The 27,886-nt window shown below is 50.0% G+C and overlaps 5 protein-coding genes across 11 annotated transcripts in view; 2 read left to right on the top strand and 3 right to left on the bottom strand.

Annotated features, from left to right (window-relative positions):
* Nucleotides 1–40: 40 nt before the first annotated feature.
* sharpin (SHANK-associated RH domain interacting protein) lies at nt 41–3,588 on the bottom strand. Of its 2 annotated transcripts, XM_084706974.1 has the most exons (10): nt 3,451–3,573; nt 3,124–3,224; nt 2,575–2,749; nt 2,324–2,434; nt 2,012–2,153; nt 1,815–1,905; nt 1,411–1,696; nt 1,159–1,268; nt 944–1,051; nt 41–859 (listed from the first exon to the last, which is right to left on the bottom strand). In XM_084706974.1, the coding sequence occupies exons 2-10, from the start codon at nt 3,190–3,192 to the stop codon at nt 809–811; spliced, it is 1,143 nt and encodes a 380-aa protein (XP_084563100.1). In that variant the 5' UTR covers nt 3,193–3,224; nt 3,451–3,573; the 3' UTR covers nt 41–808. The 2 variants fall into 2 exon arrangements, with proteins under 2 accessions (XP_084563100.1, XP_084563099.1); XM_084706973.1 differs by having other exon boundaries at nt 3,124–3,588.
* Nucleotides 2,584–7,482, top strand: LOC146270873 (alanine aminotransferase 1). Its single transcript, XM_084706972.1, has 12 exons — nt 2,584–2,767; nt 4,323–4,551; nt 4,640–4,729; nt 4,839–4,947; nt 5,073–5,206; nt 5,294–5,537; nt 5,859–5,938; nt 6,022–6,158; nt 6,251–6,425; nt 6,519–6,674; nt 6,803–6,915; nt 7,182–7,482. Exons 2-12 carry the CDS (start codon nt 4,447–4,449, stop codon nt 7,270–7,272), a joined length of 1,434 nt encoding a protein of 477 aa, XP_084563098.1. The 5' UTR covers nt 2,584–2,767; nt 4,323–4,446; the 3' UTR covers nt 7,273–7,482.
* dhx30 (DEAH (Asp-Glu-Ala-His) box helicase 30) lies at nt 7,398–14,945 on the bottom strand. The gene is made up of 20 exons (XM_084706960.1): nt 14,740–14,945; nt 14,396–14,526; nt 14,194–14,304; nt 13,856–14,025; nt 13,656–13,764; nt 13,372–13,521; nt 13,144–13,296; nt 12,347–12,817; nt 11,856–12,239; nt 11,611–11,689; nt 11,408–11,512; nt 11,003–11,178; nt 10,551–10,757; nt 10,354–10,435; nt 9,980–10,173; nt 9,640–9,799; nt 9,041–9,198; nt 8,801–8,904; nt 8,519–8,658; nt 7,398–8,236 (listed from the first exon to the last, which is right to left on the bottom strand). Exons 1-20 carry the CDS (start codon nt 14,909–14,911, stop codon nt 7,992–7,994), a joined length of 3,501 nt encoding a protein of 1,166 aa, XP_084563086.1. The 5' UTR covers nt 14,912–14,945; the 3' UTR covers nt 7,398–7,991.
* Nucleotides 14,946–15,068: 123 nt separating this feature from the next.
* Nucleotides 15,069–24,097, top strand: LOC146270871 (chymotrypsin-like elastase family member 3B). Of its 5 annotated transcripts, none has more exons than XM_084706976.1 (8): nt 15,069–15,298; nt 21,746–21,884; nt 22,086–22,168; nt 22,525–22,650; nt 22,951–23,087; nt 23,347–23,489; nt 23,625–23,777; nt 24,025–24,097. In XM_084706976.1, exons 3-8 carry the CDS (start codon nt 22,146–22,148, stop codon nt 24,040–24,042), a joined length of 600 nt encoding a protein of 199 aa, XP_084563102.1. In that variant the 5' UTR covers nt 15,069–15,298; nt 21,746–21,884; nt 22,086–22,145; the 3' UTR covers nt 24,043–24,097. The 5 variants fall into 5 exon arrangements, with proteins under 5 accessions (XP_084563102.1, XP_084563101.1, XP_084563105.1 ...); XM_084706975.1 differs by having other exon boundaries at nt 15,069–15,302; XM_084706979.1 differs by having other exon boundaries at nt 15,069–15,302; nt 22,086–22,267.
* Nucleotides 23,960–27,886, bottom strand: part of wrnip1 (WRN helicase interacting protein 1) — an 11,590-nt gene continuing 7,663 nt past the window's right edge. Inside the window, exons 4-7 of one of the 2 annotated variants that reach the window (XM_084706969.1) lie at nt 27,664–27,863; nt 25,184–25,339; nt 24,764–24,843; nt 23,960–24,626 (exon numbers count right to left, since the gene is read on the bottom strand). In XM_084706969.1, the coding sequence (XP_084563095.1) occupies nt 24,345–24,626; nt 24,764–24,843; nt 25,184–25,339; nt 27,664–27,863 (718 nt within the window). In that variant the 3' untranslated portion in view covers nt 23,960–24,344. The remainder of the gene's footprint in view (nt 24,627–24,763; nt 24,844–25,183; nt 25,340–27,663; nt 27,864–27,886) is intronic. The other variant, XM_084706970.1, reaches the window with a different exon arrangement.

Genomic DNA, 27,886 nt, shown 5'->3' with positions numbered 1-27,886 from the left:
CACGTTTATTTACATAAATAATGTGGAAGCCAAGAGCCAATTTATGAACATATGTTTATTCAGTTAACACCGGTTACAGTATTATGTTCTGACGAAACAAATCATTCCATCACAATCACAGTTCAGAGTAACTTATGGCAAATAGGTCAAACGAATGAACATCAATAACTCTAGACATTCTGATACAGAGAATACACCAATGATACAATGTTATAAAAATAAAAGCACTTTGAAAACCCTGTCAATTTCTGCAGACGATGCCTTTAAAGCAAGCACTTTCCTCTCAATGTGCCAACCAACACATGTCGCCCCTTTGTCTTTTCCTTTCATCACCTCACCTCGCATGTCAACGTCCATCAGCCTAGTCGTATGACATCCTCTCATCTTCATTGGTGTTAAAACGATGGAAGAGAAGTGAGGCATCGACCCCTCTGTGTTTAAAATAAATATTGGGATAGTCTGCTTCTGAGGCAACAGCGCACATCATCCAACCCTGACCCACCCCTTTAGAATAAATATTGAACAGGCCCGAGTGACCCTCAGAGAGAGAGAGAGAGAGACACAGAGGCGTTCTCTTGACACCCTTTCAGCCGTAGCTCAGCAGGAGTCTGCAGCATCGCAGCAACCTGACCGCCAGCAGGCCTGTCGCCGCACGAGGGTGAGTACATTGTCAGTAGTTCTGTGGGCTTATCCTGGCGGTAACACCGCCTCCAGTTTCGAGCGTTCGAGGGAGAGAGGAAACAACGAGAGTGTGTGTGTGTGTGTGTCGGCCTTCTGTTCAGGGAATGACGGTCCGTGCGACAGGCAGTCAGCTACTCTGCACGGCCACTTCTCCCTGGTCCTCTTTCCTTCCCTTCTCCTAAAGCACGGGAATTCAAGCTGAGTCACTGGACAAATACAGGAAGTGGACTTAGCAATATGGACTTGCAGTCAGGTGACCTACCTGTTGGATGCGGGCCTTGCGCGTGTCGGGTCTGGCCGTGGCACAGATCTCACAGCCTGGACGAGAAGGCTTGTTGATGAAGGTGCATGAGGGACAGGCCCATTCAGTCTGCGGGGTGAAAGGGTAGAATGACTGTAGCATCCATGGCTAGCTCCTCTGACAGAAGCGTTCCAGACTGGGAACCTAGGTTTGGTTGGAGCCCCAACGGCCCTTACCTGGGCTTTGCCACTCTTACTGGGCGGCTTGTCGTTCAGCTGCAGCATCTCCAGGTTGAGGGCGTCCGTGATCTCGGCCGCACCCACTCTCTCAGCCCCGCCTCCACTCCCTACGACCAATCACAATAGGACAGTTATATATATATATAATAACAAGGTGGGAAGAGAGAGAGACAATAGGGAGTGTGGGGGAAAAAGTCACCAAAACACAAAGTTAGTCAAAAGGAACCGCAACATGTTTGCCCCCCCCACCCTGGCTGCTGTGGCTCAGTCTGGAGGGCAGGGTGCTGTAGCCCCTCCAGTCCTGGGACGCGGGCCCGTTGCTGGGGGGCGGAGGGGGCGCCAGCAGCGCGCTCTCCTGGTCCTGCTGGAACAGCTGGCGGGTGAGGCGGCTGTGGCGAGCGGAGACCAGGTAGAGGTAGGCCGTGTCCCCGTCCTTCTGCACCCCGTAAGAGGCCAGCGACCGGGGCTCGGTGCACAGGCACTGGCCGATCACCCAGCGCTGCACCCGGGGGTGAAAGCCATACTCCAGGAACACCTGTCACAGGGAGCGTGCTCGTTACGCAGACTGAAGGGAGGAGAGGCGGCTCTGCTTCTGCGCGGGGAGCTCGCGGACACCGAATTGAAACGAGCGGAGGTTTGAGTGCCTCTCTCACCTGCTGCTTGAGCGCCGCGACGGTCATGTGGGGGAAGACTTTCACCGACACGCAACAGGAAGAGGAAACGTCCTCCACGGCCACGGATAAACTGGGAGACAGACGGGAGGCTTCGTTAGCGCGTGCTAGCTAGAACACCAGCGGCTGCTGTGGACAGACCCCCCCCCCCCCGCCCAGGCCGGGACGGGCCGCCTCACCTGATCTCTCCGTCAGTGTAGCTCTTCTCAGACAGCTGGATGGTCAGGGACGGCTTCTGCCGGGCCAGGGAGGACGCGTGCAGGGAGGCGGCCTGGGTGTCGCCTGCCTCGATCGCCCGGGCCAGCTCTAAGCACAGTTCCTCTGACAGAGAGACAGAGGGGGAGAGACAAAGAGAGAAAGAAAGACAAAGAGAGAGGGTGGGGGGGGGAGGTTGACACAGGGAGATACAGACAGATCGAAAATGTTCTTCCCATTGTTCTGTGGTTGTGGAGCAAAGACCAGGGCCAGGCAGGCTGGAGGAAGGGCCTCACCAGTGAGGGGTAAAGAGGCTGAAGTCCACTGCTCTATGGCAGCTGTGTGCTGCTGCTGCTGCGGCTGCGGCTGCGGCTTGTCGTCCAGAGGATGAGGGGAACTGTTTGCCACTGAAAAAGAAAGCCAGGGTTCAGACCACGGTTTCTAACAGCAAGGCTAGTGTTCTCAGGCCAGATAGGAATTTGGGGACACAAGTGGCAGGGTGAGGGGCTGAAAGAGAGACAGACAGCGGGAGAGTTGTCCCACTGACCTCTGTGAGCTTCTCTGAGTGATGACATCACCACAGTGGCCCATTCCTGAGCCTCTCTGTCGCAGCGGAAGTTGAAACGGATGCAGTCGTGTGGAGGCGTGGCCAGACGCATCTCATGACAGCGAGGGGACTTGATTTCATACTGCACAGAGCGCAGATCAAACTCGGCTATGAACTGTGGGATTAAAAGAAGGTGCCATGTTTACCTTTGTATGTGGACATTTGTATTCTTCACAAAACTTAGGAGCTTACTTGGATTCGTTTACAAAAGAATCTTTCCAGTTTATAGTCTGGTACTTTCCAAGTGTGACTGACAAGACAACTGCTAAGTATGATGCAAGACAAACATTATGTATATTTTTTTGCTACAGTAAATGTGGATGTGCCACAAAGCTAAGACTAGGGCGTTCGACTGTTACGTCAGGTCATACATATTATTATTTCAGATGATAACACATTTATGATCCACTTATAGGGAAATATGACTAATTAACTCCACCATGTAATTATAAAATCGTAAAAAAACACGTGTAAGGAGAAAATTGTTACCACACTGCGGCCGCTTCTGCTTGAGTCTCGGAGAGCTAGCCTAAACTCCCCAGCCCGGCTAGGGTCCATGCTAAGCTGAAGACGAAGAGCTTCATCACCAGCTCCAGGGAGACACAGCGGCCGAATACCCGAATGGCAAACAGACACGCGTACCGACATTAAAACGGTATTGCAGCTAGCCATTGGAGGCCCACTGTGCGCAACCTGGGACGGGGCTGCCACGGGTGTAGGAGCCCATCCACCAGAGCTCAGTGCCATTTCTGACACACCGCTCGGAACGACAGGTGTCAAAGCGGATCGTTGAGAAAGAGTAATTCTACAGCCTACCTGTGTATAAATTGATGTGGTTTCATAGCTAGTAGTTAGATTGTTGTTAGCTGGTGCCTAGAATGGACGATCGCTAACTGCCCTGTTGACAACCAGAACCGAAACCGACCTGGAAATCAAAACAGGAAGTAGAACTGTACGTCCTCTATTTACCTCCGATGCAAGATTCTACCGCTAAACAATTAACATAACGGTCCGTGCAAAGACCTGCTTCAACTGTGAGGTCCAGTTTCCCACACATAGATTTAGCCTAGTGCTAAATTAAGAGAACAATTCAATGAAGATCTCCATTGAAAAAGATTTTGGTCTAGGACTAGGCATGTCTTGGAAACTGGGTCAAGGAGTACATACCCAGCTGCTGTTGATTTCAAGATCTCCCAATACCCACCAAATTGAGACATTTACTGATTAAACTTTTTCTCTTTGCAATACATATTTGTTGTACAATAATTCACAAAACAAAAAGTTGATATTGATTTACTACAACTTTACTACGTTGACATTACTATACATACATGCATACATACTGTACCTAATAGGCAGGTCTAGTCCCAATACGTGATCAGTAAATGTAGAAATCAATAATTGTTGTGACATCCTACATTCCTCGAGTGAGTGAATGAGTGAGCGAGAATGAATAATCCCTTGTAGTGTGTCGTCTCAGTCTAAACCTCACTGCCTGAGATATATCAACTACGTGTTAATGTGTGTCTTTTAAGGGATGTTCATTTACTCAAAAACACTCAATTCAGCTCAACGTCCTTGATGACAAACGTCCCCTTTAAGTACCTGTGACTAACTGAACACCTAGAAACGAAGTCAGTCACAAACCGGTGAGGAGAGAATCTGTGACTCGCTCTCTCTTTCCTCAGAAATACAGCTGGGAGGCCCATAGACGACCCTGTCAGGGAGCATCACCGGGGCAGGCTGTAGAAAAGAGAGGGGGCCAGACGTATTGGACCGCGGACGATCCTAAAGAAGATAGAGCGTCGCGACATGACTCTCTTGAGAGAGATCAATCAGAATGTGAGGAAAATCATGCCTTCACAGCTGGAGAGGCTCGTCAGGCGAGCGGAGCAGCTCAGAGAGGAGCTCCAACACGTGAGTCTCCTCTGGCTCTCCTGTTCCAACGTCAGCGAATTTCACTGGAAACCCACCACAACTGGTTTGTCTTCCATGTTTCCGCTAGGGTGTGAAAAAGCCTTATAAAAACATGGTGGACGTCTTCTGGGGCGATCTTCAGGGAGGAGGAGTGAGGCCTTTATCGTTTGTCCGACAGGTAAAGCTGTCTGTCCCCCCTAACTGCCGTTCTAATACAGCTTGTTTCCATCTGTTGCCGTTGGCTCATCTGTCTGTCCCATATCATGTCTGTCTGTTGTGTATTTCAGGTTCTTGCAGCCTGCTATTACCCACAGCTTGTCCACAGTGACAAACTTCCAATCGATGTCAGAGAGAGGGCTCAAGCACTGCTGGGTGCTTGCGAGGGAGGGAGTGTGGGTAAGAGAGTTTGCTATGGGGAGGTTCACGGTTCAGGGCTGTTTTGTGTGATGTCTGGTCATGTATAAAGCCTGTTTTTGTTCAGTTGGCTTCTTTCGCTTCTGTTGTCTGTCTTTAAACCGTAGGTTCATACGCAGCCACAAGTGGCATACGTCACGTTCAGGAAAGTGTAGCAAGATTCATATGTCAGAGAGACGGAGGTGTACCGTCCAACCCTGACAACATCTACATCACCACTGGCTCCCAGAGGTCAATCATGGTACAGACCGCCGTCATCCTCCTCCTCCATCCTCCTCCGTCATCGTAACCAAGGCCACTCCCATTCACCTGTGCTCTTCCGCTCTAGAAAGTTCTCAAGCTGCTGGTCCATCGTGAAGGCTCGCCCCCGACCGGTGTGTTGACTCCAGTCCCTGGCTACCGAAACGTCAACATGATCCTAGAGGCGTTCGGGGCTGCCATTGTGCCCTACTACCTCAGGGAGGGCCCAGGCTGGGTGCTGCAGACAGAGGAGCTGCATAGAGCGTTGTGGGCCACTGAGGGCAGCTGCAAGCCCACTGTGCTCTACGTCATCAACCCAGGAAACCCCACAGGTGATGAGTTGACACCATTCTGGTCCTGTTGATCACATTTAGATTTACTCATTTAGCAGACGCTCTTATCCAGAGCAACTGACAGTAAGTACAGGGACATTCCCCCCGAGGCAAGTAGGGTGAAGTGCCGTGCCCAAGGGCACGTCATTTTGGCATGGCTGGGAATCAATCCGGCAACCTTCCGATTACTAGCCCGACTCCCTCACCGCTCAGCGCTCAGCCATCTGACTCCCTCAGAGAGCAGTTTCACCTCTCTATTATGCAATTTCCTTACCTCGCTGATTGAATCATGTGACAAATGTAAAAATTGATTTTCGCTAGGTCATGTCCAGAGCAGGAAGTCTATTGAAGAAGTCATCCGGTTCGCTGCAGAGAAGAAACTCTTCCTAATGGCTGATGAGGTGATGGAGGGTGTTGGGTTGAAAGTTACCTGATAAAAGCCTCACCAATGAAGCCTGACAAACATTTTCACTTTTGTCTTCAGGTGTATCAAGACATGATATTTGGGAAAGGTAATACGTTTGTCTCCTATAAGAGAGTCCTGGCAGAGATGGGGCCCCCCTTCTCTCACACAGTGGAACTGGCCTCCCTCCACTCAGCCTCCAAAGGCCTCATGGGAGAGTGAGTTTAATGGCTCCAGAGCACCGATACAGTCATTTATAACCAGCACTACTGCACAAGAACTTGTATCCAACTGTCTGTCATTCCCCCAGGGCAGGTCTGCGAGGAGGCTACGTGGAGCTGGTAAACCTGGACCCCAGCATCATAGACTATGTCCACACCCTCTTCTCCACCGATGCTGGGGCGCCTGTGTCTGGCCAGTTTGCCCTGGAACTGATGGCTCAACCTCCCAGGCCGGGGGAGCCCTCGTACCCCGTCTACACTCAGGTGGGCTGGATCATCTGGACAACGCAACAATGCATCTCCCGCTCGTTTATTGGAAGCTGGTGTTATTTTGGGGCTCTTCCCCTTTCCCTGCAGGAGACCCAGGCCATCCGGGCCATGCTGGTCCAGAACGTGGGCCGGGCCCTGGAGGTCCTCAACAGCCTTCCGGGGGTCAGCTGTCAGACAGTGGAGGGAGGAGCCTTCGTCTTCCCCAGACTGCACCTCCCGCCCAGAGCAATCCAACAGGCCCAGGTCAGACAACCGTTACACCATTACACACAGGACATTTCCCGTTAGATGGTGGACTATACTAACGGCCGAGCGGAGGTTAGTAGAATGGGGAGCGGTTCTTCAGTTGTGTGGTTGTGTCGACCCTTCAGGAGGCTGCCCTGGAGCCTGACCTGCTGTACTGCTCCAGGCTGCTGGAGGAGGAGGGGCTGTGTGTGGCACCGGGGTGTGAGCACGGGCAGATGCAGGGGACACACCATCTGAGGTAGCGCTCTCTCTTCCTGTCACCGCTCAGCCTTCACATCCAGTACATCCATCAACTGTCTTCACGGAGCCACCCAAACCCGTATCCATCCCTACCTCATGCCTGACAGAATGATAGTATTTCATGATATTTCGTTTTTGGACAAGCCATGAAGTGACAATAGCGTCTCATTGACTGACCAAAGAATGTTCATATAGACCTCTGAATGGCGAATCAACGATGCACGTCCCAGGTTGGGTTTTTTTTACGGCGTCATGTCCTTGTAGGGTCTCCATGGCAACATCGGTGGAGAGGGCGGAGGAGGCCCTGAGACGTCTGACAGCGTTCCACCTGCGCTTTATGAAGGACTTCTCCTGAGCAGCAGCCTGCCAGAGACACACTAGCACCTCATCACACCAGAACCCTCTGACCAATCACGAACATCCACATCGTGTTTCTAAGTTATGGCTTTATGGAAAGAAACACACACACACACACACACGAGTGTTTTCAAAATTTATTTGACATTCATATATTACTTAAATACGATGAATCATTTGTAACAATAAATGATATTGTTTGTCCATTGACCATGACATCTTCATTGAAAGAGGTTCTTTTCCACTTGGTCAAGTAATGTACAATCTCACCTTCCCCCATCTCGCCGTACTCATTAACAGAGTTTAAGTATTCAACTCCTGCTTTTAAGAAAGCAAATATCAAGTCCAAAATCCACTCAAAGCAAATGGATTTCCTCACCTGCATGATTTCACACTTCAAAGTCTACAATAATTTTCATTGACCTAGTGTGCACAGCCTTCAAGGCTGGATGGAGCAATGACAGCATGAAGCACGACGAACAGAGACAGTTTAGCAATCAAGGCAGCCATCCAAACATTCTGAAATCCCTCTCCCTCATGTTCCAGTTTACAAATCACCCGACTTTCTTAGTTGTTGTTTTATTTTATTTTTTTACTGTTGACTTGATTCTTCAGTATCCGTTGACCATGTTCATGACACGCAGACAGGGCCCCCTGCAGGCTGGAAGCAGAACTTCACCGTCCCCTCCCCCCAAAAAAGGGATTTTTGAAGCACCACTAGTCCACTTCGCTGTCGCCTTGCTGCGAGTCGGAGTCTGTGTTGTGGAGCAGCTCCACCAGCAGGGCCAGCAGCTCCCCGTCCTGGCCCTGGCTGTGGGCGTCTCCCCGGGCCCTCAGGCTGCGCTGCACCATGGTCTGGATGGAGGTGCGGAGCTCCCACAGCAGCTCCCAGGTGTGGGCGGGCAGCTCGCAGCGAAACAGGGAGTGGCCTGGGAAGGACACCTCCACCCGGTCCCCCAGCACTGGGACAGAGACAGAGAGAGGGGGAAAAGAGGAGAGGAAGAGGGAAGGGGAGAGGGGGAGGGGGAAGGGGAGAGGAAGGGGAGAGGAGAGGGGGGGAAGGGAAGGGGAGAGGAGAGAGGAAGGGGGAGGGGAGAGGAAGGGGGAAGGGACAGGTTAGTTGAAGTGGCCTGCTTGTTAGGGCGTGATGGAAATGTGTTTTCTGAACGCAGACTTGTTCAGCTCCAAGGGGGGGGGGGATTTAGAAAAGTCTTGTTTCGGTGGTGGTGGTGGGGGGGCCCTACCTCTCTCGGTGAGGTCACAGTCGGTGAACAGCAGCAGGGCCAGCGGGTGCACGGCGGACGAGTCGCGCATGAACACCTGGCCGCTGGACTTGACGGCGGTGAAGAAGGTGAGCCAGCGGCTCGGGAGGTCCTCCCTCCCCCTGGGGGACACGGGCGGGAGCTCGTCAACACACTCACGTGCTGATTGGTCCACAGCATTTTTCCCTCCAAAAGCCTTGTGCAGCCAAACATTTCCCAATATAGATACGGGTAGGTGGGTGGGTGGGTGGGAAGGACACACACCTGTTGACTGAGGAGCGGTGGAGATGCACAGGGCCGCTCTGCGTGCGGTAACCCAGGTTGTTGGGCCTGAAGCGCCCTCCTTTGGTCACCAGGCCCCTCTTCAGCTGCGACACAAACCGTTGGAGGAGGGTTAGTGACCGTGACAGGGTACAACACCAAACAGCCCCTGGCCACAAGCAGTGTGTAAGTCCTCGGTACGGACTGGTGTGCCCGCTGTGTGCGTGTGCGCGTGGGGGGCACCTGTATGAGGTTGGGGTAGAGGCCAGCCAGAAGCACGGCCTTGATGAGCTCCTCCTGCTGGCTGTGCTGGTTGTAGAGGGAGAAGGGGCGCTGGCAGTCGGGGGAGGCCGACACCATCTGGGCCTCGTGCAGGTTCTCACTGAACTGGGACATCAGCCCTGAGGGACGGGGCACACCACACAGCTGGGTCAGCACAGACACCATTTACCAGGAAACACAGACACCCGTGTGTGTGGAATCTGCTGTGAGGCTCCCAAATGACAGACAGCTGTCATTTTATATGGCCGTTACATTGTTTTCAAACTCGGTTACCGTATATAAAAAGTGTTAGTCATTTATTTGAATGTATAGGCCTTGGTATACTGATAACCCCTTGCCGGTGAGATTATCAGTTGTGTGTATGGACCGGGTAAGCTGCGAATGCATCGTCTTTATTGGGATAAGCTGACCGTTAAGTGGTCTCAACGTGCTGTTGGGCTGTGACAGTGTGTGTGTGTGTGTGTCGTGTGACAGTGTGTGTGTATCGTGTGACAGTGTGTGTGTCATGTGACAGTGTGTGTGTGTGTCGTGTGACAGCGCGTGTGTGTGTCGTGTCCCACCGTTGATGAAGCGCAGGCTGGCTCCAGACAGCGTGTGCTGGTTCAGGTAGTCCTGCCGGTCCTCGCGGCCCCCCTCGCGGAGCACCCTCTTCCAGCCCGCCACGGCTCGGCTCAGGGCCAGGTAGTCACTGTGGCTGGAGCCACTCAGAGCCTTCTTAGACTGGACACAACACAGGGACACGGCACGCCGTCACTCGCCCCACTCGCAGAGCCACATTCTCTCACCTCGGAATACACGTTCCAACATAAAAGGATATCAACTCATCTTTGGAACATCGACGCAGAGTGCCATTAGAGGGGGGAGTAGGCTGGTGTTTTCGAGGGGAGGGGGGAGTGGTACCTTGGAGACGAGGGCTCGGTTCTGCATGCTGTTGTGGAAGGGGTCTCTGGTCAGGCAGGCTGCCACGGACAGCAGGGGCAGCACGCAGCGGAACACGGCCGCCAGCACCAGCACCTTCCCCAGCCGCGGGTCACATGACATGCAGGCCACGCGCTCCCCCAGAGGGGTCAGGGCCTCGCTGGTGTCCAGCACTCCTGGAGAGAGAGAGGGCGGGTTGGACCACAGTCATGGCAGATCGGCCGAGCGCGCAGGGCAGCGATCGAGACAAGCGCGGATATCGGACGGGTGTTCCCTTTGAAACGTGATCGGCAACCTGCTATCCTGGATGCAAATGTGTTCATTTTTTTTCCAACCCAAATGTATTTCTCTCTCACCGATTTCCTGCAGGTTGCGGACTGCATCAATCACCGCTTGTTCCTCTGGGCTGTCCAGCACCTGGGACAAGAAATCTACCGCCTGCATCAAAGACACCAGCACAATATCTCAACATTAGGTAGGTGGGGGCAACAAAAAGAATCTCTTTGCCACCCCTATATCAGAGGGGTTTTTTCCCCCGGTCCTCACCACCCACCGTGAGATGAGGGCTGTGGATCTTGGCCTGTACCACCAGGCTCTCCAGAGGGGTGCGTAGGATCTCTGGCACAGGGAAGTGGCTCATGGACTCCAGCCGGGCCTTTGGGAACAGGTGGTAGGAGTGTCCGGGCTGACAGCGGCCGGCCCTCCCTCTGCGCTGGGTGATGTTGGAGCGGGAGACCCACACCGTGTCCAGGCAAGACACCTGCACGGACACCAGACATTACACAGGGAACAGGGGGCGCCCCCAGTGGCTCACTGGATTAGTGCGCGTACCAAACTGGCTGAGGGCTTATTGTTGGGTTTGAATAAAGCTTTTTTTTCTGTCATGGCCTCCCATTTCTCCCCTGCTTCTCCAGTCTTTCTACACTGTCACCGTAAACATATTTAAAAAAGGCAGAAGTGGCCCCCCCAAAAAAATTGATCTTCCAGGGTGCAGAGGTGACCCACCTTGGTCCGCGGGTCGTAGTTCTGCTCCTTGTGGGAGCCGGAGTCCACCACATGGACGATGTCATCGATGGTGATGGAGGTCTCGGCGATGTTGGTGGCCAGGACGATCTTCCTCCGGCCCTCCGGGGGGCGCTGGAACACCGCCTGCTGGTCGGCCACGGACATACTGGAATGTACTGGACAGAGGAGGAGGAGGACGGCTCAAACCTAGCGAGCACTCATGTGGTCTAGACTAGGAGTGTTCAACCCTGGCCCCTCAGGACCCCCGTCCTGTCTGATTTCCACATTTCCCTGCCAACCCTGATTCAAACGGGTTTGTTATCAAGCTCTGTGGAAGCCTGATAACAAACGCTCATTTGAATCAGGTGAGCTGGAGAAGGGACACGTGGTAGGGCAGCCTCTTACGTGGTAGGATGGAATGGGAGGCCGAGCGGAAGGCCGGCCTCTCCTCCAGACGCTCCTGGACGGCCTTGATGTCCTGCCAGCCGGGCAGGAAACACAGCACGGCCCCTGGGGGAGGACACGAGCAGATTAGGGGGGGAGGGGGAGATTAGGAAGGGGAGGTGGGGAGACGAAGCAGGGGAACTGGTGTTGAGACGCTGCCTCACCTGGCTCCCCGTGCCTGTGGATGTGCTCGATCACGTGAGTTACCAGGTCCAGGTTGGGCGTGGCGTCGTCTTTTGGCTCCTGAACGGACAACACAAACACACACTCAAGACAACGACGGCGCCTCCCAAAATTCTACAAACAGTACATTCGGCAGCTTATCGAAAGCACACAAGACAATTTGGATGAAATGCACGCCTTAGTCAAGTCCAGTCATTCGAGTCCCGTCCCCCCCCTCCACACTCACCCGTCCTTCAGGGTTTGCCCTGACCGGGCGCGGGGGGGGCCGCCCCAGCTCCTCCAGCACGTCCTCCAGGTAGCGGTCCCGAACCGGGTGCATGAACCCGGGAACCTTGACCACCGGGCAGCCTCCAAAGTACTGGGCCAGCCTGAGGTTGTCCCCGGTGGCGCTCATCAGCACCAGCCGCAGGCGGGGGTTGTCCCTGAGGGCGGAGCGCAGCAGGGCCAGCAGCAGGTCCGTGTTGACGTCCCGCTCGTGGACCTCGTCCACCACCACGTGGCTGACCCCCCGCAGGGACGCGTTGCCCTGCAGCTTCCTGAGCAGCACCCCCACCGTCAGGAACAGCAGCGCCCCCCCACTGTGCTCCGGGGGACGGCTCTCCAGGCGCACCTGGGGGAGGGGGGGGGGGTGAGAAAAGTGCCGTTCGAGAAAGACCCCCCGCGGTGACCCGATCCAGCGGGCTCCCCCGGGCCTTACCCACAGCCCTCCGGACTCACCTGGTAGCCCACCGAGTGTTTGAGGGCGGGGCCCATCTCCTGGGCCACCCGCTGGGCCACGGACACGGCGCTGATCCTGCGGGGCTGGGTCACCAGGATGTTGCAGTCGGCCCCCTGGCCCCCACGCACGCACCCCTCCAGCAGGAAGCGGGGGACGCGCGTGGTCTTGCCGCAGCCCGTCTCCCCGGCGATCACCACCACCCTGGAGGCCTCCACCTCCGACAGCACCCGCTCCCGGTGGGCGTCGACCGGGAGCTCCACCCCCGGCCGGGGGCTGGCCCGCTCCCACTGCTCCAGGAGGTCGGCGGAGAGCTCCTCCGCCTCGGACGCTGAGAGCGGCCGGTGGGGCCTGCCCGTGATGGCGTCCGTCACCAGGTCGTCCTCCTCCTCTCGGTCCTGCTGGTTCAACCTCCGCTGGGCCCTCTCCTCCTCCTCCTCCCACAGCCTCTTCACCTCCAACGCCACCGGGTACTGCCGTTCACAACACGGGCACAACGAGCATTGGCTAAGCTGTCTGGGTGCATTTACATCTAGTCATTTAGCAGAAGCTCTTATCCAGAGCGACTTACAGTAAGTACAGGGACTATTCCCCCGAGGCAAGTTGGGTAAAGTGCCTTGCCCAAGGACACAGTCATTTTCCACGGCCGGGAATTGAACCAGCATCCTTCTGATTACTATCCAGATTCCCTAACCGCTCAGCCACCTGACTCTGCCCTGACTGGGTAGTGTGGGGACGGCCCCGAGCAGCCAGGCAGACTACAGCATGTGAAAAAGAGTAGAGAAGCAGGTGAACTGACCTCGGCCAGGTATTCCCTCATCCTGTCCTGCAGGTACTCGGGTATCTCCAGGGGGTAGGGCCGCCGGTCTTTCTCCCCCGCCTCGCGCACCTGCTCCTTGTGGTATCTGGCGTGAGTCAGAGGGTTGTTTTCCTGGTCCAGAAGCTCCATCTCCTACACAGGGTTGAAGAGTTGGCCGTCAGGGGAGGCCCGTTGAGAAACGGGCCCCTCGAACTGGCCGCTCCTCACCTTCAGTTTGAGACAGGCCAGCGCGGACGCCCTCTTCTCGGCCTCCACTCTGCGGCCAGCCGAGGCCACAAAGGTGAGGTTCTCCGGCCACCGGACAGTCAGCTCACATCTCTTCATCTTCCCTCCGGTGGTCTTGTACTGAACCAGCTCCTGTAGCCAAAAGTTTTAACACGCCGGGGCGGGGATAAGGAAGAGCAGTTTATGATTGGGTCCTGCAGTGATGAATAACGCAGTCAGTCTGTGTGCTTGCTTGTGTGGACAAAGGAGAGGGAGAAAATACCCACCCTGAAAGAGTTGGAGGACGTGGCCACCTGGATAACCCTGGCCAGGAGAGCCTTCGGTTGGGGAAACATTGAGAGAGCCTTATACAAACTGGTGTCCTCTTCAGTTGACCTGTAGACACCAAAACATTTACATCAAAACAGTCTACACAGATTTGAACCCCCATCCTAAAAAGATTATTTTCCAGTAACATCCTTAATACCTTGTTAGTAGTTGCGGTTGTGTGGGTTGAGTCTGGGAGACACTAGACATGGGGACCTGATCTGGGACAGGATCCTCCTCTGCATCAAACAGGGCCGACGGCCGGGCTCCCCAGCCGCGGCCGGCTCCCTTTCTGGGCAGCTGGTTATCTGGACCAAGCACCCCCAACTCCTGGTTGTGGTTGTGTGTGTATGGGAGAGGGAGAGAGAGCGAGGGGGCAAGGAGATAAAAGGTCATTAGAGAAGAAGTTACAATAGAGTGCAGGGAGGCCTGAGGCGAATCTAAAAACGGTCAGAAACATTTCATCCGATATCAAGAGTCACCAGGTGTCTTGTCTACCTTCAGCTTCTGGCAGGCAGCTGCGGCAGCAAAGCGTTCAGCATCAAGTCTCCTGGATGCAAAGCCCTCCACCTCAATTTTGGTGGGCCATAAGACCGTGACAGTGGCTTTCTGAAATCAAACACCACATTTTTAACCACGAATGTGAAGGACTCGGAGAAATGGCCTCATGGTGAACTGATCAGTTTACATGAATACTGACCTTGACATCTCCATTTTCTGTACAGTGGTACTGTATGAGATTAGAGAGGTCTGACACTCCAAGTGAACGGGAAATAGCATTGTTCAGCAAGCCCTTCGGCTCAGGAAACTCCTTCAAGAGTTTGGGGTTACCTGGTTGGACACGAATAAGGAAACATGAGAATCGGACTAAAATGGGACATATTGGAATTCGCAGGTATTACGGTAAATGGTAAATACTAACTTTACACTTATCAACACTACAATTATTACGAGGCATATTAATTTGGTTTGTCCTTGAGGTTACACGCAGTTGTGATGGTCACCTGGCTCATCTAGGCAGTTATGTGACGCATTGTAGCTCACCCTGTTTAGTTGTCTCTGCTGGCGTTTCTGAGTCCTGAAAGGTACGAGCTTTTGTCTTGTACCACCTAACACTACTGCTAACATTTAATCCAATCTTGCTTTTGGAATAAAAACATAGCCCAAGGTTGCACAACGCTCTAAATTGCACGAGTACTGTGCCGGGTAGCGCCATCTTTCTATTTCTTCGTCTTGGTTTATGGTAGCTGGGATTCAGCTTATTGGTGCATTATCGCCACCTTTTGTTCAGGAGTGTGCATCATCTAAACACACAAATACAGAATAGTAGCACCATCTTTTAACTACAAACGTTTGTGAAGTATACTGGGCTTTTTGAAGATGTTGGCGGTACAAACGGTTATCAGAGATCTCGCGTAAGTCCCAAGATATCAACGAAGAAACAAGATAACTCTTTAAATTCAGACATGAAGGTATTTTTGATAGATCAAGTAGTGACAGCGAAGATGGAGAAGATCTGGTAGCCAATTGCTAACCCTGAGGCCGAATACTCCCGAGGGAGGAAGTCATGGATTACGATGTGGAGGTGGTCTGCTCCAAGGGCGTAGGTTTGGTATCAGCTTTCTTAAAACAATTGACTTATATTATATGCGAAGGGTAACAAACATATTTCAAAGCAGGATAGATTCCAAATAGAGAATAAATAGGAGGTTGTCTTTCGCTCGTCAGGATAAAAGGCTAGCCACATGTGTGCTCTTGCATCAGTTCATTTAACCTGAAGAACCATCCGCTCACTTCAAAATATGACATAATAACACTTTAACACGAGGGACTGAGACTGAAAATAATATACAATCCCAATTCCCGAAAAAGTTGGGAGGTTGTGGGAAATAAAAAACGGAATAGGCCTACAATGATTTACAAATCTCATAAACCTAGTATGTTATTCACAATATAATATATAAAACATGTCAAATGTTTAAACTGATTAAATGTACCATTTTAAATAAAAGTAAGGTAATTTTGAATTTGATGGCATCAACACGTCTCCAACAAGTAGGAACAAGGCCATGTTCACCACTGTGTAGCATCCCCTCTTCTTTTAACAACAGTCTATATCCAAAGGCGTAGGTTTGGTTTGAACATGGTGGGGACACAGGTCTGTGGGGAATCGCTTGTTCTCCTAAAAGCTACCCTCCTCTACCCTTTTTGATGAAGAATTCGCAGAGATGCAAAATGATTCACTAATTATAAACACAAAGGGAAAAATCTTTTCTACTTTTCTAGTGAGAGAGTTCTAGAGTAAACTCATGATCTAAGGGTCTCAAGTGCTCAAACCTTCACCATAATTCAAGAGTAGTGTAGATTCACAAACCCAATCATTGATTCTAGCTTAAAATGTGTAAAAATAGGTCTTACCGAATGTGGCTGCCTCCAACACGGCTATCAGGCGATTCCAGTAATAAAAACCAAGAACAATGGCCGCCGAAAAATAATTTATATTCGTAACGGCGAGCTGCGATTGGAGGCTAAATGAAACAGGAGATAAAGACCAAAGGTGGGGCTTGGTCAGCACACAATTTCCAGAAAGCATGTGTGTGCATCTCGCCAAGCTTGCCCGTGTTAGTGACCACCTGTCTCGCTTTGCGCTGTATCGCACAGCATTTTCAATATGCGACGTGGGGAGCAAGGAGTGATGACCGTGAGACACAACGTAAAGCTCGACAGGTGGTTACCCTAGTGTCAAGAGGCAGGATGAGTCTGAAAATTTGGAGCGTGCGATGTGGAGAAATTCAAATGAATTCAATCATATATTGACCTATCAAGGTGAAATTGCGTATGGTACTTCAGAATGATGTCATCCTGAAGGCACTAAGGTTTGAAAAACCATCAGTCAAAATTACATTTGCTTTATTAACACAAAGATATTGTGGCAATGTGTACATTTACATAAATACACTTTTTTAAGCCATTTTGTATTGCATTTCTTATTCAATTTGACCCTATAGAAAGACATGTATTCTACACATCTGTAACACATTTCAAGTCGATTGGATCTATGGTTCATGAGAAGGGTTTTGAAGGTTGTCCCAAATTTGGACAGTACAGCAAAATTTATCATGGCAGACCTCATGGGTTCTTGAGGCTTTTTTGTTCCCCATGAGAAATAAGGCATGTATACCAATTTTCAGGCATTTTGGAATAATGGGGCGCTGGGGAAATCACATAGACGTTAGGCGTGTTTTATAGCGCCACCTATGGGCGTACATGGGCCACTAGCGGTCTGGGAGTAGTGAGTGACCTGTTGTATAATTGGGCCAAATTTGAAAAAATCGTGTCCAGGACTTTTTGAGCTGTTTGGCCATTTAGTGGAGAAATATAATAATAGGAATACTAACAAAAACAATAGACTACCTCCTACACCGGAGGAACTTTAATCATAGGAATACTAACAAAAACAATCGGTTTCCTCCTACCGGAGGAACCCTAATAAGAATACATTGAAACCCAGGTGAGTGCCTTTAGCAGAGAAAACGTGATGCAGTACCCCACAAGGTGCCCTTACAATGTTCTAAACGTGACTGTTCAAGAAAATGAAATGCTGTGGCAATGTTGCCCTTTTTGGGGACAACTCAAAAAAATCAATTGACGCTGCTGAAAATAACACCACTCTGCTGGCTTACGCTTTCATTTTTGCTATACAACTCCTCTTTTCGACGGTCGCCTGATCTGGGCTGCTTCTGTTCTCCGTGTGCGCGCACAATCTAAGTGTGGGCACTTAGAGTTTATTGAAGAGTATCTTGAATTAGCGTTGCTTGTTAATGAAACGGAACATTAGTAACGGTTTGAGGCTTAAGTCTAAATTGACTCTTACCTAAAAAGAGCCTTTTTCGCGTAAGCACAGCTTTCGTTAGCAACGTGGATGGAACACCCCCCAGGACCCTGAGCACATTATAATTTCATTCAATTTACACACTATGACACCGTTCTCTAAGCAAAATGAACATTAACTCAGGCAAACATTGGTACATTCTCTTGTGAAAGTTCTCAAATTGTTTCAAATAGTTCTATGATGAACATTAGCATCACTCAAGACAGGTTTGAAATTCCAGACTGGTATAAGCTGTAGGCAAGATGTTCACAACACTAGCGACGATGGAGTAGTCTCTTGTACAGAGACTCCAACATGTTCTTCTGAGCGAGTTGAAAAACCATCATTGGCCTCCTGCACCTGTCAAAAACAAAAGGATATTTGTAAAATTATAAACAAAAACAACCGTACACAAAGTTATAGCATATATATTACAATACTAATGTTAAGGCATTTGTTTGGTTTTGCAATACACGCACAAAGTTTGGTTATTCTGTGCAATCCTCCATTCACAAAACGGGGTAGATTTTTGAAATTTCAATATAGCATGTAGAATTGACCAGGGAAACCAATTAAGGTCCACATACTTTCATTTTAAAAACTCAGACTTAAGTTATTCAGAGGTTCATGGAGAATTTGAAAAACCATCCTATTCAAATGCAGCTGAGTTAAAACACACAAGAGGGACTTATTTTTGTACTGTTACTAATACCACATACAGAATGTATCTGTCAAACATTTTTACAGTACCATTGTGTCATTCATTTGTTCTGTTGAGGAGAGCAGTTCTTCATTCAGCCTTCCAGAATCTCTGACTCTACAAGGCTTCCTGTGCCTAAGAGGGTCCACTTGAGCTGAGAGGTCCTGAGTTACATTGTCCCTCATTATCTGGTTCTTCTGTTGACCCAGGGAAGTAGGCAGGGGCTGGTGTCCTGCAGGGGGAGGTGGGTCCTTGCAGCTACGTCGAAAGTATACCAAGACCTTAGAAAAATTGGAGAGAACATTTTAGAATATGACAATTAAGGAATGACTGAATGTGTAAAGCCATGAAGTGAGTGTGTGATTGAGCATGTTTGCATTTATGTTAGTTCTAGAATTTCCTTACCAGGATGGAGAACACAGTAAGAACCACAAAGCTAAGGAACACAGAAAACTGCAGGTCTTGGATGACAGCTCCAAGGAACTCAGTGACACACAGATTTGACCCTTTGGTTGTGATGAGGGCGTCAAAGATGGTATCGTCAACCGAGGCAACAGGCGGCTGGACATATGTATAAGGATTTATAATTAATAAATTAATTATATTATTTACGTAGGCTATGTGCTACTTAGCAAAATTGGCACAAAAGCCGGCTGGCCAATTATAGTAGCCTATATCTGTCACGATATCAGATTGGGTCACAAAACCAGTTTTTGCTTATGTGCTACCTGGTTTTCTGCCGTTTGTTTTCTCATACTCTTGGTGACTGGATCGTAATTCAACATGTCGTTTGGATCGATCCATTCTTCTTTATCATCCCCACTGACAACCAACAAGTTGCACACCAAAACAAGTAGGATTTGCATGCCGAATCCGTGGATGTGAAATACGGTAAACGACAAGCACTCGTCTCGTGTCTGAATATTGTTAGAGAAAAATAATGGAATTAGACATAACTTGCAAAGAAACACTGAATGTCGTTCTTAAAATAATTACTGGTCACATTATAGGCCAAAACGTTTGTAGTACGAACGGTAGACGTAAATATAATGTGACTTAGGCTACTTTCGCAATGTAGGTATAGGCCTAGGCTACTTACTTTCTGTTTTGATGCAATTGCGTAACCCCTTTTGATTACTGCCCTTATTATGTGGTGGACCAAGCCCGCATATCTGCTTTCGTTTTTTAAAGTACTTGTCCCCGTCGATGGAGAAGCTGGATTTTTGATATTGTCAACGTCGTTTTTTTCTTAAAACATTTTCGTTTGTTGGCACATCCAATTCTTGCACATTTTTTCTGTAGCTTAGTTCAAAGTTATCAACTTTATCAGGCAATCGCCTCAACTACCTAACTGTCCAACCAACCAGAACTCTTGTATTTAAGCAAAAAGTCCCAAGAGGCCGTGTTTTGCGCTGATTTTAGAACAGGTAAGGTATAAGGTAGCATATATTTCCTCAGAATGCGATGTTGTGGAGCAAGAATGTCGGTTTGTGTTCATTAGGCTATATACCGTTTGAATGGCGAATTTTAAGGATTTTGTGTTGAAAATAGCATCTGATATTTACACAGATAACAGACATCCTTTTCTTGAATTCAACAACAAAGACGGTATAATGTGAGACTTCTGTCTCCCCTTCTTTTGGATGCGATATCAAGACGAAATCCTTCACTCTTTGAATCGCGCGCGCTCCCGCGAGGGGGTGCCAGTCCAGAGAGTCATGCATCGGGTGATACACCTGTTTCATTCCTTGTCTTTGCCAACGCTTCGATTTCAGCCTGTCTTCTCTGCATGCCTGGTCTTTCAAAACTTTTTCTCCTCCATTCTGTCACCACTCGTCAAACGTCAGCCCACCCAGCAAATTCACAACCAATTCAGCCATTCTCTTTACGACGAGGTTGCTTCCTACCTTGTAACTTTTTAACGTATTTTTATTTTAAATATTCGATGCGCAGCAGTAGGCCTAATATGGAATGTTATAGAATGTTATGAGGACAACTTGAAAGGTAATGCTGGATTTTACAACGGCATGGAAAGCGATATACCCACACAATCAAGGATTGGGTCAATCAGTTGTAGAACATCTTGTTAGCTAATCAAATGGTTCGTAACAGGATCAGCTGATAATAAAAACAACCTTGTGACCAGGTTAGGTTTATCCTTCTGGCTTCAACAAGACCAGCTGCTGTTGGTCGAAAGATTGCAGACGCTAGAGATTGATTTAATACAAGCAAAAGTTACATGCTCTCTACTACACTAACAACTTTCAAAACATGTTTCCATTGTAGAATGGGTGGCGATGTCAGGCTAGCTGGTTTGCACTGTGTGGGTAGTTTTCCTAGGCTACTAGCTAACTAACAACGACCTTCTTGATAGCTACTTACGTATTGGTTTCGGGATATGTTGGAATAGTAACTAGACTAACTAAAGAATAGTTATTAGTATCTAATGAAAGTGACTAGTAAAACGGGAATATATATTAGTAACTATTGGATTAGTTACTAGTAACTTAAGAATAATTACTAGTGACTTTAAAATAGTGACTAGTAGCCTACGTTTATAGAAATAAATGTTAAAACGGCCTGCCATAGTGTGTGAGCGCAGGCTGGAGCTTGGACTGTTCTACGAGGGACAGAGAATCACAGACACGCAGGCACACGCACATACACACACGCACTCACAGACACACACACACAAACACATACAGCCTGGACTTTCCCTTTAATAACCAAATGGTTTCACCCCGGCTGCTGGCCTCATGTATAGGTTCACATTTCTTAATGTACGGCAGGTTGTAATCGACAACGTTTTGAGGGGCAGGGATTTCACAGTCGGCTGATGTCAGGAAATGTGCCATGAGAGAGACAGCTGGGATGGATATTGCTGTGTAATTGTTGCGTATCTGGTTGTGTTTCCCCTGTGAAGCACCTGGCAGGGCCACAGATAATAATGAGGTGTAATGATGAGAATTGCATGCCCAGAACAACACCTTTACAAAGACATTCTTATAGAGGCCAAATCTCCCTCGTTCGAAGGCCCCACCAATCCATGTCAACTTCTTAACGCATTACAGGGTTCAGCATCTGGAAACATCCCGGTGAGGATTGTGTTTTGAGCTGCACTCACATTAATATTTACAAATATGTTAAAGTAAATGCCCCTGGATACACAAGGCACATGCCTACGGTATTCATATCTACAGTTATTGTTTCATTTAATTTAATCCAAAATGATTTAAAAATGGGTTACGGAGACCTTGACTTGCATATTTATCACACTCAGACTTTACCGATAAACTCAGATACAGCACCTGGTACAGAGAAAATTAATCCCAGGGCGTCTGGCTATTTAAAGGAATTGTGTCAAGGCAGCTCACACAAAGATTTCATTAGTTTGGGTATACACCATGAAACAGGCCATTGTTTTCTTACTAGGAGTCACAGTGGGTAAGTTAACTTCCAGTGCTCTCTAAATTTCACAGCCCTGCAAAAAACCTGCTTTGATGAGTCGACAAGTATCTCTGTGCTTCAGTGTCTGGATGTGGCAACCCCGTCTGCCAGCCCCTCACCGGCCGGGTGGTGGAGGGGGAGGAGGCCCGGCCATACAGCTGGCCATGGCAGGTAAGGGAAACAGTTTAAGTTTAAGTTAAGTCACCTAAAATACATTTTAATGTTACAAATCAAATCCGCAAAACAATTTGAGATTAAAATGATGACGTCCTAAATGATGTATTAATTCAGAGTTGGCCACAACCGAGGTAACTGACCACAACTCTATGTGCTGTTTCCTGGGTCATGGCTGGATTTGCCTCTTGTAATCAGGTTTCTCTGGAGTCTTTCTTCCCAACCTGTGGAGGGACCCTCATCGCTCCTAACTGGGTCATGACTGCCGCACACTGCATCACGTGAGCACAGCCTGTCAGTCAAGGAGATGTCTGGGTTGGAGTCACCACAGTACATTCTAAGAAGAAGATCCTAATATTCCTTCCAGTCCATGAAATGAGGTTATGAGTGAATGACTAAAGCATTATACCTGTTTTATTTCTATACTGACCCTTGAAACTACCAGACAATAAACTGGACTGCTTCTCTGGCTCCAGTTTAATAAATTCAGATTCTTATATCAGGCCACCAGCAGGTGGTGCTATAAGGCTGAGCACTAGTCTACTATTGTACCAAAGAGGAGGAATCATTGGGATAGTTAACCACTCAGATAGATCGCTGCTTGTCCGTCTCACATGTGTTTGTGTGTTGAGTCCAGGTTCCACACCTACAGGGTGGTTCTAGCAGAACATGACATGAACACAGAGGAGGGCTTTGAGCAGTCTATCATGGTGGATAAGATGATCCTCCACCCTGACTGGAATGAGAACTGTGTGTCCTGTGGGTAGGTCAACCTCCTTGACTTAATGTTGGTCTCATTACACATACCAGGAAGAGATATTGACCTCTTAGTTGTGAATAGTGAAGAGAAACCGTCACGTGTGTGGCTAAGGGATATTGTCGCTCTGTCCATGAGTAAGGTACCAACCTGAGAATCTTTTGTAGATAGCAGCTGTGTCAATAACAGGGTTAGTGGCAGTGGGCCACACAACAAAACTAACTGACAACATACGTGACACGACAATGCATCATTCTTTCACTAACAAGTGTCCCTCGGGCTTTTGTGGTGAAATCCTGCATGTAGGAATGACATAGCCCTGCTCAAACTGGAGAGGAGTGCTACTATCAACGACAGAGTCCAGGCGGCTTGCCTTCCAAAGAGCGGTGCTGTCCTCGCCCCAAACCAGCCCTGCTACATCACAGGGTGGGGCCGTCTGTCCTGTGAGAACCACCCTCCCCCGCCTGCTGAGACACCGCCAGCACACAGAGCACAACACAACAAAAATTGAACAGCTTTCACTCAAACCTGCAGCCCAATAATGGCCTCGTTTCACTCGTCTACACTGTTGTTTGTCAGCTCGTTGCCACCTCCAGTTATACGGAGTCAGGGCCCAGCCCGACATCTGAGTGAACCGAAAAGGATCTTTGCCATGAGTAGAAGTGAATAATCGTTGAATTCCCACTTCCCTGTGTGCGCCAGCTGGAGGGCCCAAGGCGTCGAGGCTCCAGCAGGCCTTACTTCCTGTGGTGGAGCATGACGTCTGCAGTCGTAGCGACTGGTGGGGCGGCTCTGTGAAGACCTGGATGGTGTGCGCTGGAGGAGAGAGCAAGTCTGCCTGCCATGTAAGTAAGCACCCCCACCGGGACGCTTCAACCTAAACACTCCCCATCATATCCATGGAATATCTCATCATGGGTTAAATGTGAATCGGCGCTTATCGGTATCTCGTGTTCCTTCCATATTTGCCATCTCTCCAGGGGGACTCTGGAGGGCCCCTGAGCTGTGAGGGCCCCGATGGGAGGTGGTGTGTCCAGGGAGTCACCAGCTTTGTGCACGGGGGCGGCTGCAACACCCCCCAGAAGCCCACCGTGTTCACCCGAGTGTCCTCCTTCATCCCCTGGATCAGTAAGGTGACGAGGGCCTGGATAACATGGCACCACAAACATGGCACCACAATCCCTGCCTTAATAGTTCACACTGGAGGTGTTTGTGTCACCAGGTGGATGAATGGCGCCCATTGTGCAACAAGTACAATCAAAACAATGTTTAAAATCATGCTCGGAACAAAAGATTAAATGGCCAGTACAATTAGTTTGATGTACATACAATGTAAATGTTTATTAACAATTTTTATATCTGTTCTCCTCCACTCTGTAGACAATGGCTGAGAACTGAAAAAAACTCCCATCCAGAAAGAATCTACATGCAATTAAAAGGCTAACCGCACAAATTGACTGATACTCCTTATTAATACCGGTATCTACATTTAGTGCAGTAAAGGGTGAGGAGACAAGACCCTATCATAACATCATAATCACGTCGTGATTCTAGAATCTCTAGAACATCGAACCATTTTACATACGTGTACAACTTGGTCTCTGAGTGCTTGAGTGACTGTTTTGGCGTCAGCCTCATAAAAAAAAAAAAAACTCCACCAACATGAGACAGGGTCTCGACCAGCACGTGCCCCGGGTGCCTCAGAGGTCAGCTGGTGTCCAGGTGAAGAAGTCGGCCCCCTGGAGCTCCTGGGGCAGGTAATCCTGCTCCACCGGAGCGCTGAAAGCGGGGTTGTACTTGTAGTCCTTAGCGTAGCCCAGGTCCTTCATCAGCCGGGTGGGGGCGTTGCGGAGGTGCAGGGGCACGGAGGGCAGCGGGCCTTTGTGGTTCCTCAGACACGCCTTGACGTTGTTATAGGCCTTGTAGATCTCCACGGACTTGGGCGCCCTGGCCAGGTACACAGCACACTGAGCCAGAATAACCTGAGGAGATGGGGAGGAGGAGATGGGGAGGAGGAGAGGATTGCAGGAAAAGAAGTGAGCTTGTATGATCCAGAAGGAAAAAAAAATAATAATAATAATACATGCATACACGAGCGTACGCACGCGCGCGCGCACACCTCACACTCTGGCATCCCTATGAAGTGGCAGGCCTGGAAGGCAGCGACAGCCTGGGGCAGGGCAGAGGGATCCGCCAGGCCTGAGCAAGAGGACAACACACAGTCAGAACCTCAACCCGGAGCCGTCCAGGGCTGACTGGCGTTTCCAGCTCCGTTTCATTTGACTGCTGTCGGGAGTGGTGAGGGATCTGGAGAGGATCTAGCTGACTTGTACAGTCCCCAGACACAGCAGCCCCTCATGTTCGGTAACATCATTTGCATGGAATAAAGACTAAGCCCATGACCGACGTGGGTAGTAGTAAAATCTAGTATCAAAACAGTGCGACACCCTCTTCTCACAGTACTGAACCCTCCACGTTCGGGTTCATAATCACAGCAAATGACCGGCGCGGAAGGAGGGACGTGTCCCGGGTCACGCACCCACGTCCTCGCTGGCGAAGCGCACCAGCCTGCGTGCCACGTACAGAGGGTCCTCGCCGCCCTCCAGCATGCGGCCCAGCCAGTACAGAGAGGCACTCTCGTGGGAGCCCCTCATGGACTTATGAAGTGCTGAGATGCAGTTATAATGCTCCTCACCTTTAGGGGAAACAAAACACACACACACACAAAGGTATTACATACACAGATTGTCCAGACAACGTGTCGCCTCATTTAGCCCCGATCTGCAACCTTGTCATACACACCTTGGTATCATTAGTCAGGCTGAGGGGGGGGGGGGGGGGGTGTCATCAGCCAATACAGCAGGGTACAGTAAATCTCTGCGATAACTGACAGCTGGATGTTCCATAACGTGACACAGGGAGGACTGATTGTGTCTTAGCTGGGACGAAAAGGAGGGCTTCATGTTGACGACCTGCTCCCTAGCTAGCTAGCTAGCCGGCCCCGCCACTCTCGTTCCCCTCCGCAAGCCATCAGTCTGAATCCCTGAGATAGCTGGTGCTGTCGAACGACAGTTCAGCTGGCAGATTTACAGCCATGACCTAAGGGGAACCCTGTTGATGACTGAAGATGAATGCATGACTTAAGCCCTGGATCCCCCAGCCTGTTTTGGCATGAACATAAGTAACCTCATTGAATGTTTTGTTCCCCCCAAATGTGAGGAAAGGTTTTAAAGGATTGCTTACTACCCGCTGCTAACGACAAAAGAGAAACGTCTGTACGAAGAAATGAAATCATTCATCGTTAATGGATCGTTAAGTGTTCTTTGATGGCCTGAACGTAGCAGTCTTCCCACTGTGAGACAATCCTCAACCGTTCACAGAAAAGCAGGGGCCGCATTCCTTCAGATGATGAAGTGCACTGCGAGTTACCGTTTACCACCATAAAACATCACACGACAGAATATTGTCTAGAAGGCTTGAGATAAGATTCCTAATTCTTTTGTTGAAAGGGATCTGGTTATTTGTGTTCCCGAGGCCTCGGGTACTAAATCGTTTTTTTTGGTGGTGGTGGGGGGGTGGGGGGGGGGGTTGAGCTTTAACCAAAGCCTCAGCCAGACTGCTCATCCTGGGGCTGCAGGATCCCTGCTCCTCCCCTCCGCTCTGCCCGCATGACCACTGGGTCCCCCTGCGTGACCAGTCTCCTCCCAGCGTGGCGCCCCATAGTCACATCCCCCCCTCATCTGTCATTTGGGGGTGCCTTTCTGCGTGATGGATGACCTCTACCATCCTGGACAAAATCCTGAGGCATTCGTGCGTTGACACCCGCTATTCTGGAACGGGATGATTCTTAATCCCAGGTCGTCCCCACATCCCCCCCCCACACAATGCCGGCGCTCTGCCAGGGGCTCTGCCAGGGGCTCTGCCAGGGGCTCTGCCACGCCAGCTGGCAGACACTCATCACGGTCCCCTGGCAGCCAGGGGTGTCTCTCACACTCTGGGAGCGAGGGTGGTGGCAGCGTTGCCATGGAGACCGCAGGACCGCCCACAGAACGCGCCCATCTGACGTGGATGATGGATTTTCACAACAACCCCCCCAAAAAAGAAAAGAACGGCTAAAGAACATTCCGGACACTTACGCTCGTTATGTTCACTGATCTATACGGTCCACCTCCTCTCTGGTTGACAGAGTAGTGGCTTTTAATCCAGAACACTCGTTTAACTAAACGTTTGAATCCATCATGATACCATGCATGTAAAGCATACTTTAACGTCTATATGTTCATTAACAGTTTGGGACTAACACTATTATTCAGTGGTAAGCCTATTTATAAGAACTGCCCATCATCTGGGGTGACTAGAGCTGCAGCATTGTTAGTAGTAGCACTGGGCACCACAGTATCACCACTATCACGGCCAGTGAGATGTGGGAGGATTCGGCCTAATTAGACATCCGCCCGACGACCTCATTAATACTGAAACTGATACTAGACGTGGGTTCCGGAACATTCTGATCCTTGGCTTCAGTCACACAGGAGCACGCAGCAGTGCAGCTGCCCGGGGGATTTGTCTGGAGGCATGATTCCAGACGGCAACCAGAATGGACTGCCTGACAAAAGTTTGGAAACGCCTACTGTAGCCTTTAAGCCCTTTTGAGAGCTCTGCCTGTTTTTTGTCTTTTTGAACGCATTAATAAAATCAGCCTGTAGGGCATTTAACCGTGTAACATATCAAATGAGTTAGCATGTTCTTCAAATACTGCCTGAGGTGACTGTGATAAAAATGTTGCTTTTTTTGGTACCAATATCAGGACATTTTGATCAAAGTAAATCCTCACACAGTTAAAAGACCTAGTTTGTTACATAATAGCGGAACATGGCATGCGTCTTTCAAAAGTGTGGCGACGCGTTTCCAAACTTTCCTCAGACAGTGTAGCCGTCACCGGCCTGTGGTGAATCCTAATGAAACCCCCCTCGGCGTTTCCTGTTGATGCACAGCATCACCTCCGGAGAGGGAGCCCACCTGCTCGGTCGTAGAGGATGTGGGATCTCTGCAGGCCCTCTTTCACGTGCTCCTCCCGCACCACCACAGCCTGGAGGCCTCCGCCCGCGCCGACCCGCGCCTGGACGGCTAGCTGCAGCCCGTTGAGTCCGGAGCGCGCGTCTCCGTCACACAGGTGGGCGATGGTGTCCAGAGCGGTCTGCTCTATGTACACCTCAGGCCTGGGGGGAACCACCACCAGCAC

The sequence above is a fragment of the Hypomesus nipponensis genome, chromosome 10 (genome assembly GCF_054491055.1).
Source record: "Hypomesus nipponensis isolate SF chromosome 10, ASM5449105v1, whole genome shotgun sequence".
NCBI classification, from domain to species: Eukaryota; Metazoa; Chordata; class Actinopteri; order Osmeriformes; family Osmeridae; genus Hypomesus; species Hypomesus nipponensis.
Note: the sequence above shows the minus strand (reverse complement) of the source record. Positions and strands in the feature narration are given on the sequence as shown.

What these genes read in the sequence shown, in the direction of transcription:
- dhx30 (XM_084706960.1), bottom strand. Translation starts at nt 14,911, where the DNA reads ATGGCGCTACCCGGCACAGTACTCGTGCAATTTAGAGCGTTGTGCAAC. An exon ending in CAACCGCAACTACTAACAAG is followed by an intron (nt 13,765 to 13,855) that starts GTATTAAGGATG and finishes TGGTGTCTACAG; the next exon opens with GTCAACTGAAGAGGACACCA. An exon ending in ACCGAGCCCTCGTCTCCAAG is followed by an intron (nt 9,800 to 9,979) that starts GTACCACTCCCC and finishes TGTTGTGTCCAG; the next exon opens with TCTAAGAAGGCTCTGAGTGG.
- sharpin (XM_084706973.1), bottom strand. Translation starts at nt 3,381, where the DNA reads ATGGCACTGAGCTCTGGTGGATGGGCTCCTACACCCGTGGCAGCCCCG. An exon ending in AGCCTCTTTACCCCTCACTG is followed by an intron (nt 2,154 to 2,323) that starts GTGAGGCCCTTC and finishes TCTCTCTGTCAG; the next exon opens with AGGAACTGTGCTTAGAGCTG. An exon ending in TACACTGACGGAGAGATCAG is followed by an intron (nt 1,906 to 2,011) that starts GTGAGGCGGCCC and finishes TCTGTCTCCCAG; the next exon opens with TTTATCCGTGGCCGTGGAGG.
- LOC146270871 (XM_084706976.1), top strand. Translation starts at nt 22,146, where the DNA reads ATGACTGCCGCACACTGCATCAC. An exon ending in GAGAACTGTGTGTCCTGTGG is followed by an intron (nt 22,651 to 22,950) that starts GTAGGTCAACCT and finishes TCCTGCATGTAG; the next exon opens with GAATGACATAGCCCTGCTCA. An exon ending in AGGGTGGGGCCGTCTGTCCT is followed by an intron (nt 23,088 to 23,346) that starts GTGAGAACCACC and finishes TGTGTGCGCCAG; the next exon opens with CTGGAGGGCCCAAGGCGTCG.
- LOC146270873 (XM_084706972.1), top strand. Translation starts at nt 4,447, where the DNA reads ATGACTCTCTTGAGAGAGATCAATCAGAATGTGAGGAAAATCATGCCT. An exon ending in TCAGAGAGGAGCTCCAACAC is followed by an intron (nt 4,552 to 4,639) that starts GTGAGTCTCCTC and finishes TGTTTCCGCTAG; the next exon opens with GGTGTGAAAAAGCCTTATAA. An exon ending in GAGCAATCCAACAGGCCCAG is followed by an intron (nt 6,675 to 6,802) that starts GTCAGACAACCG and finishes TCGACCCTTCAG; the next exon opens with GAGGCTGCCCTGGAGCCTGA.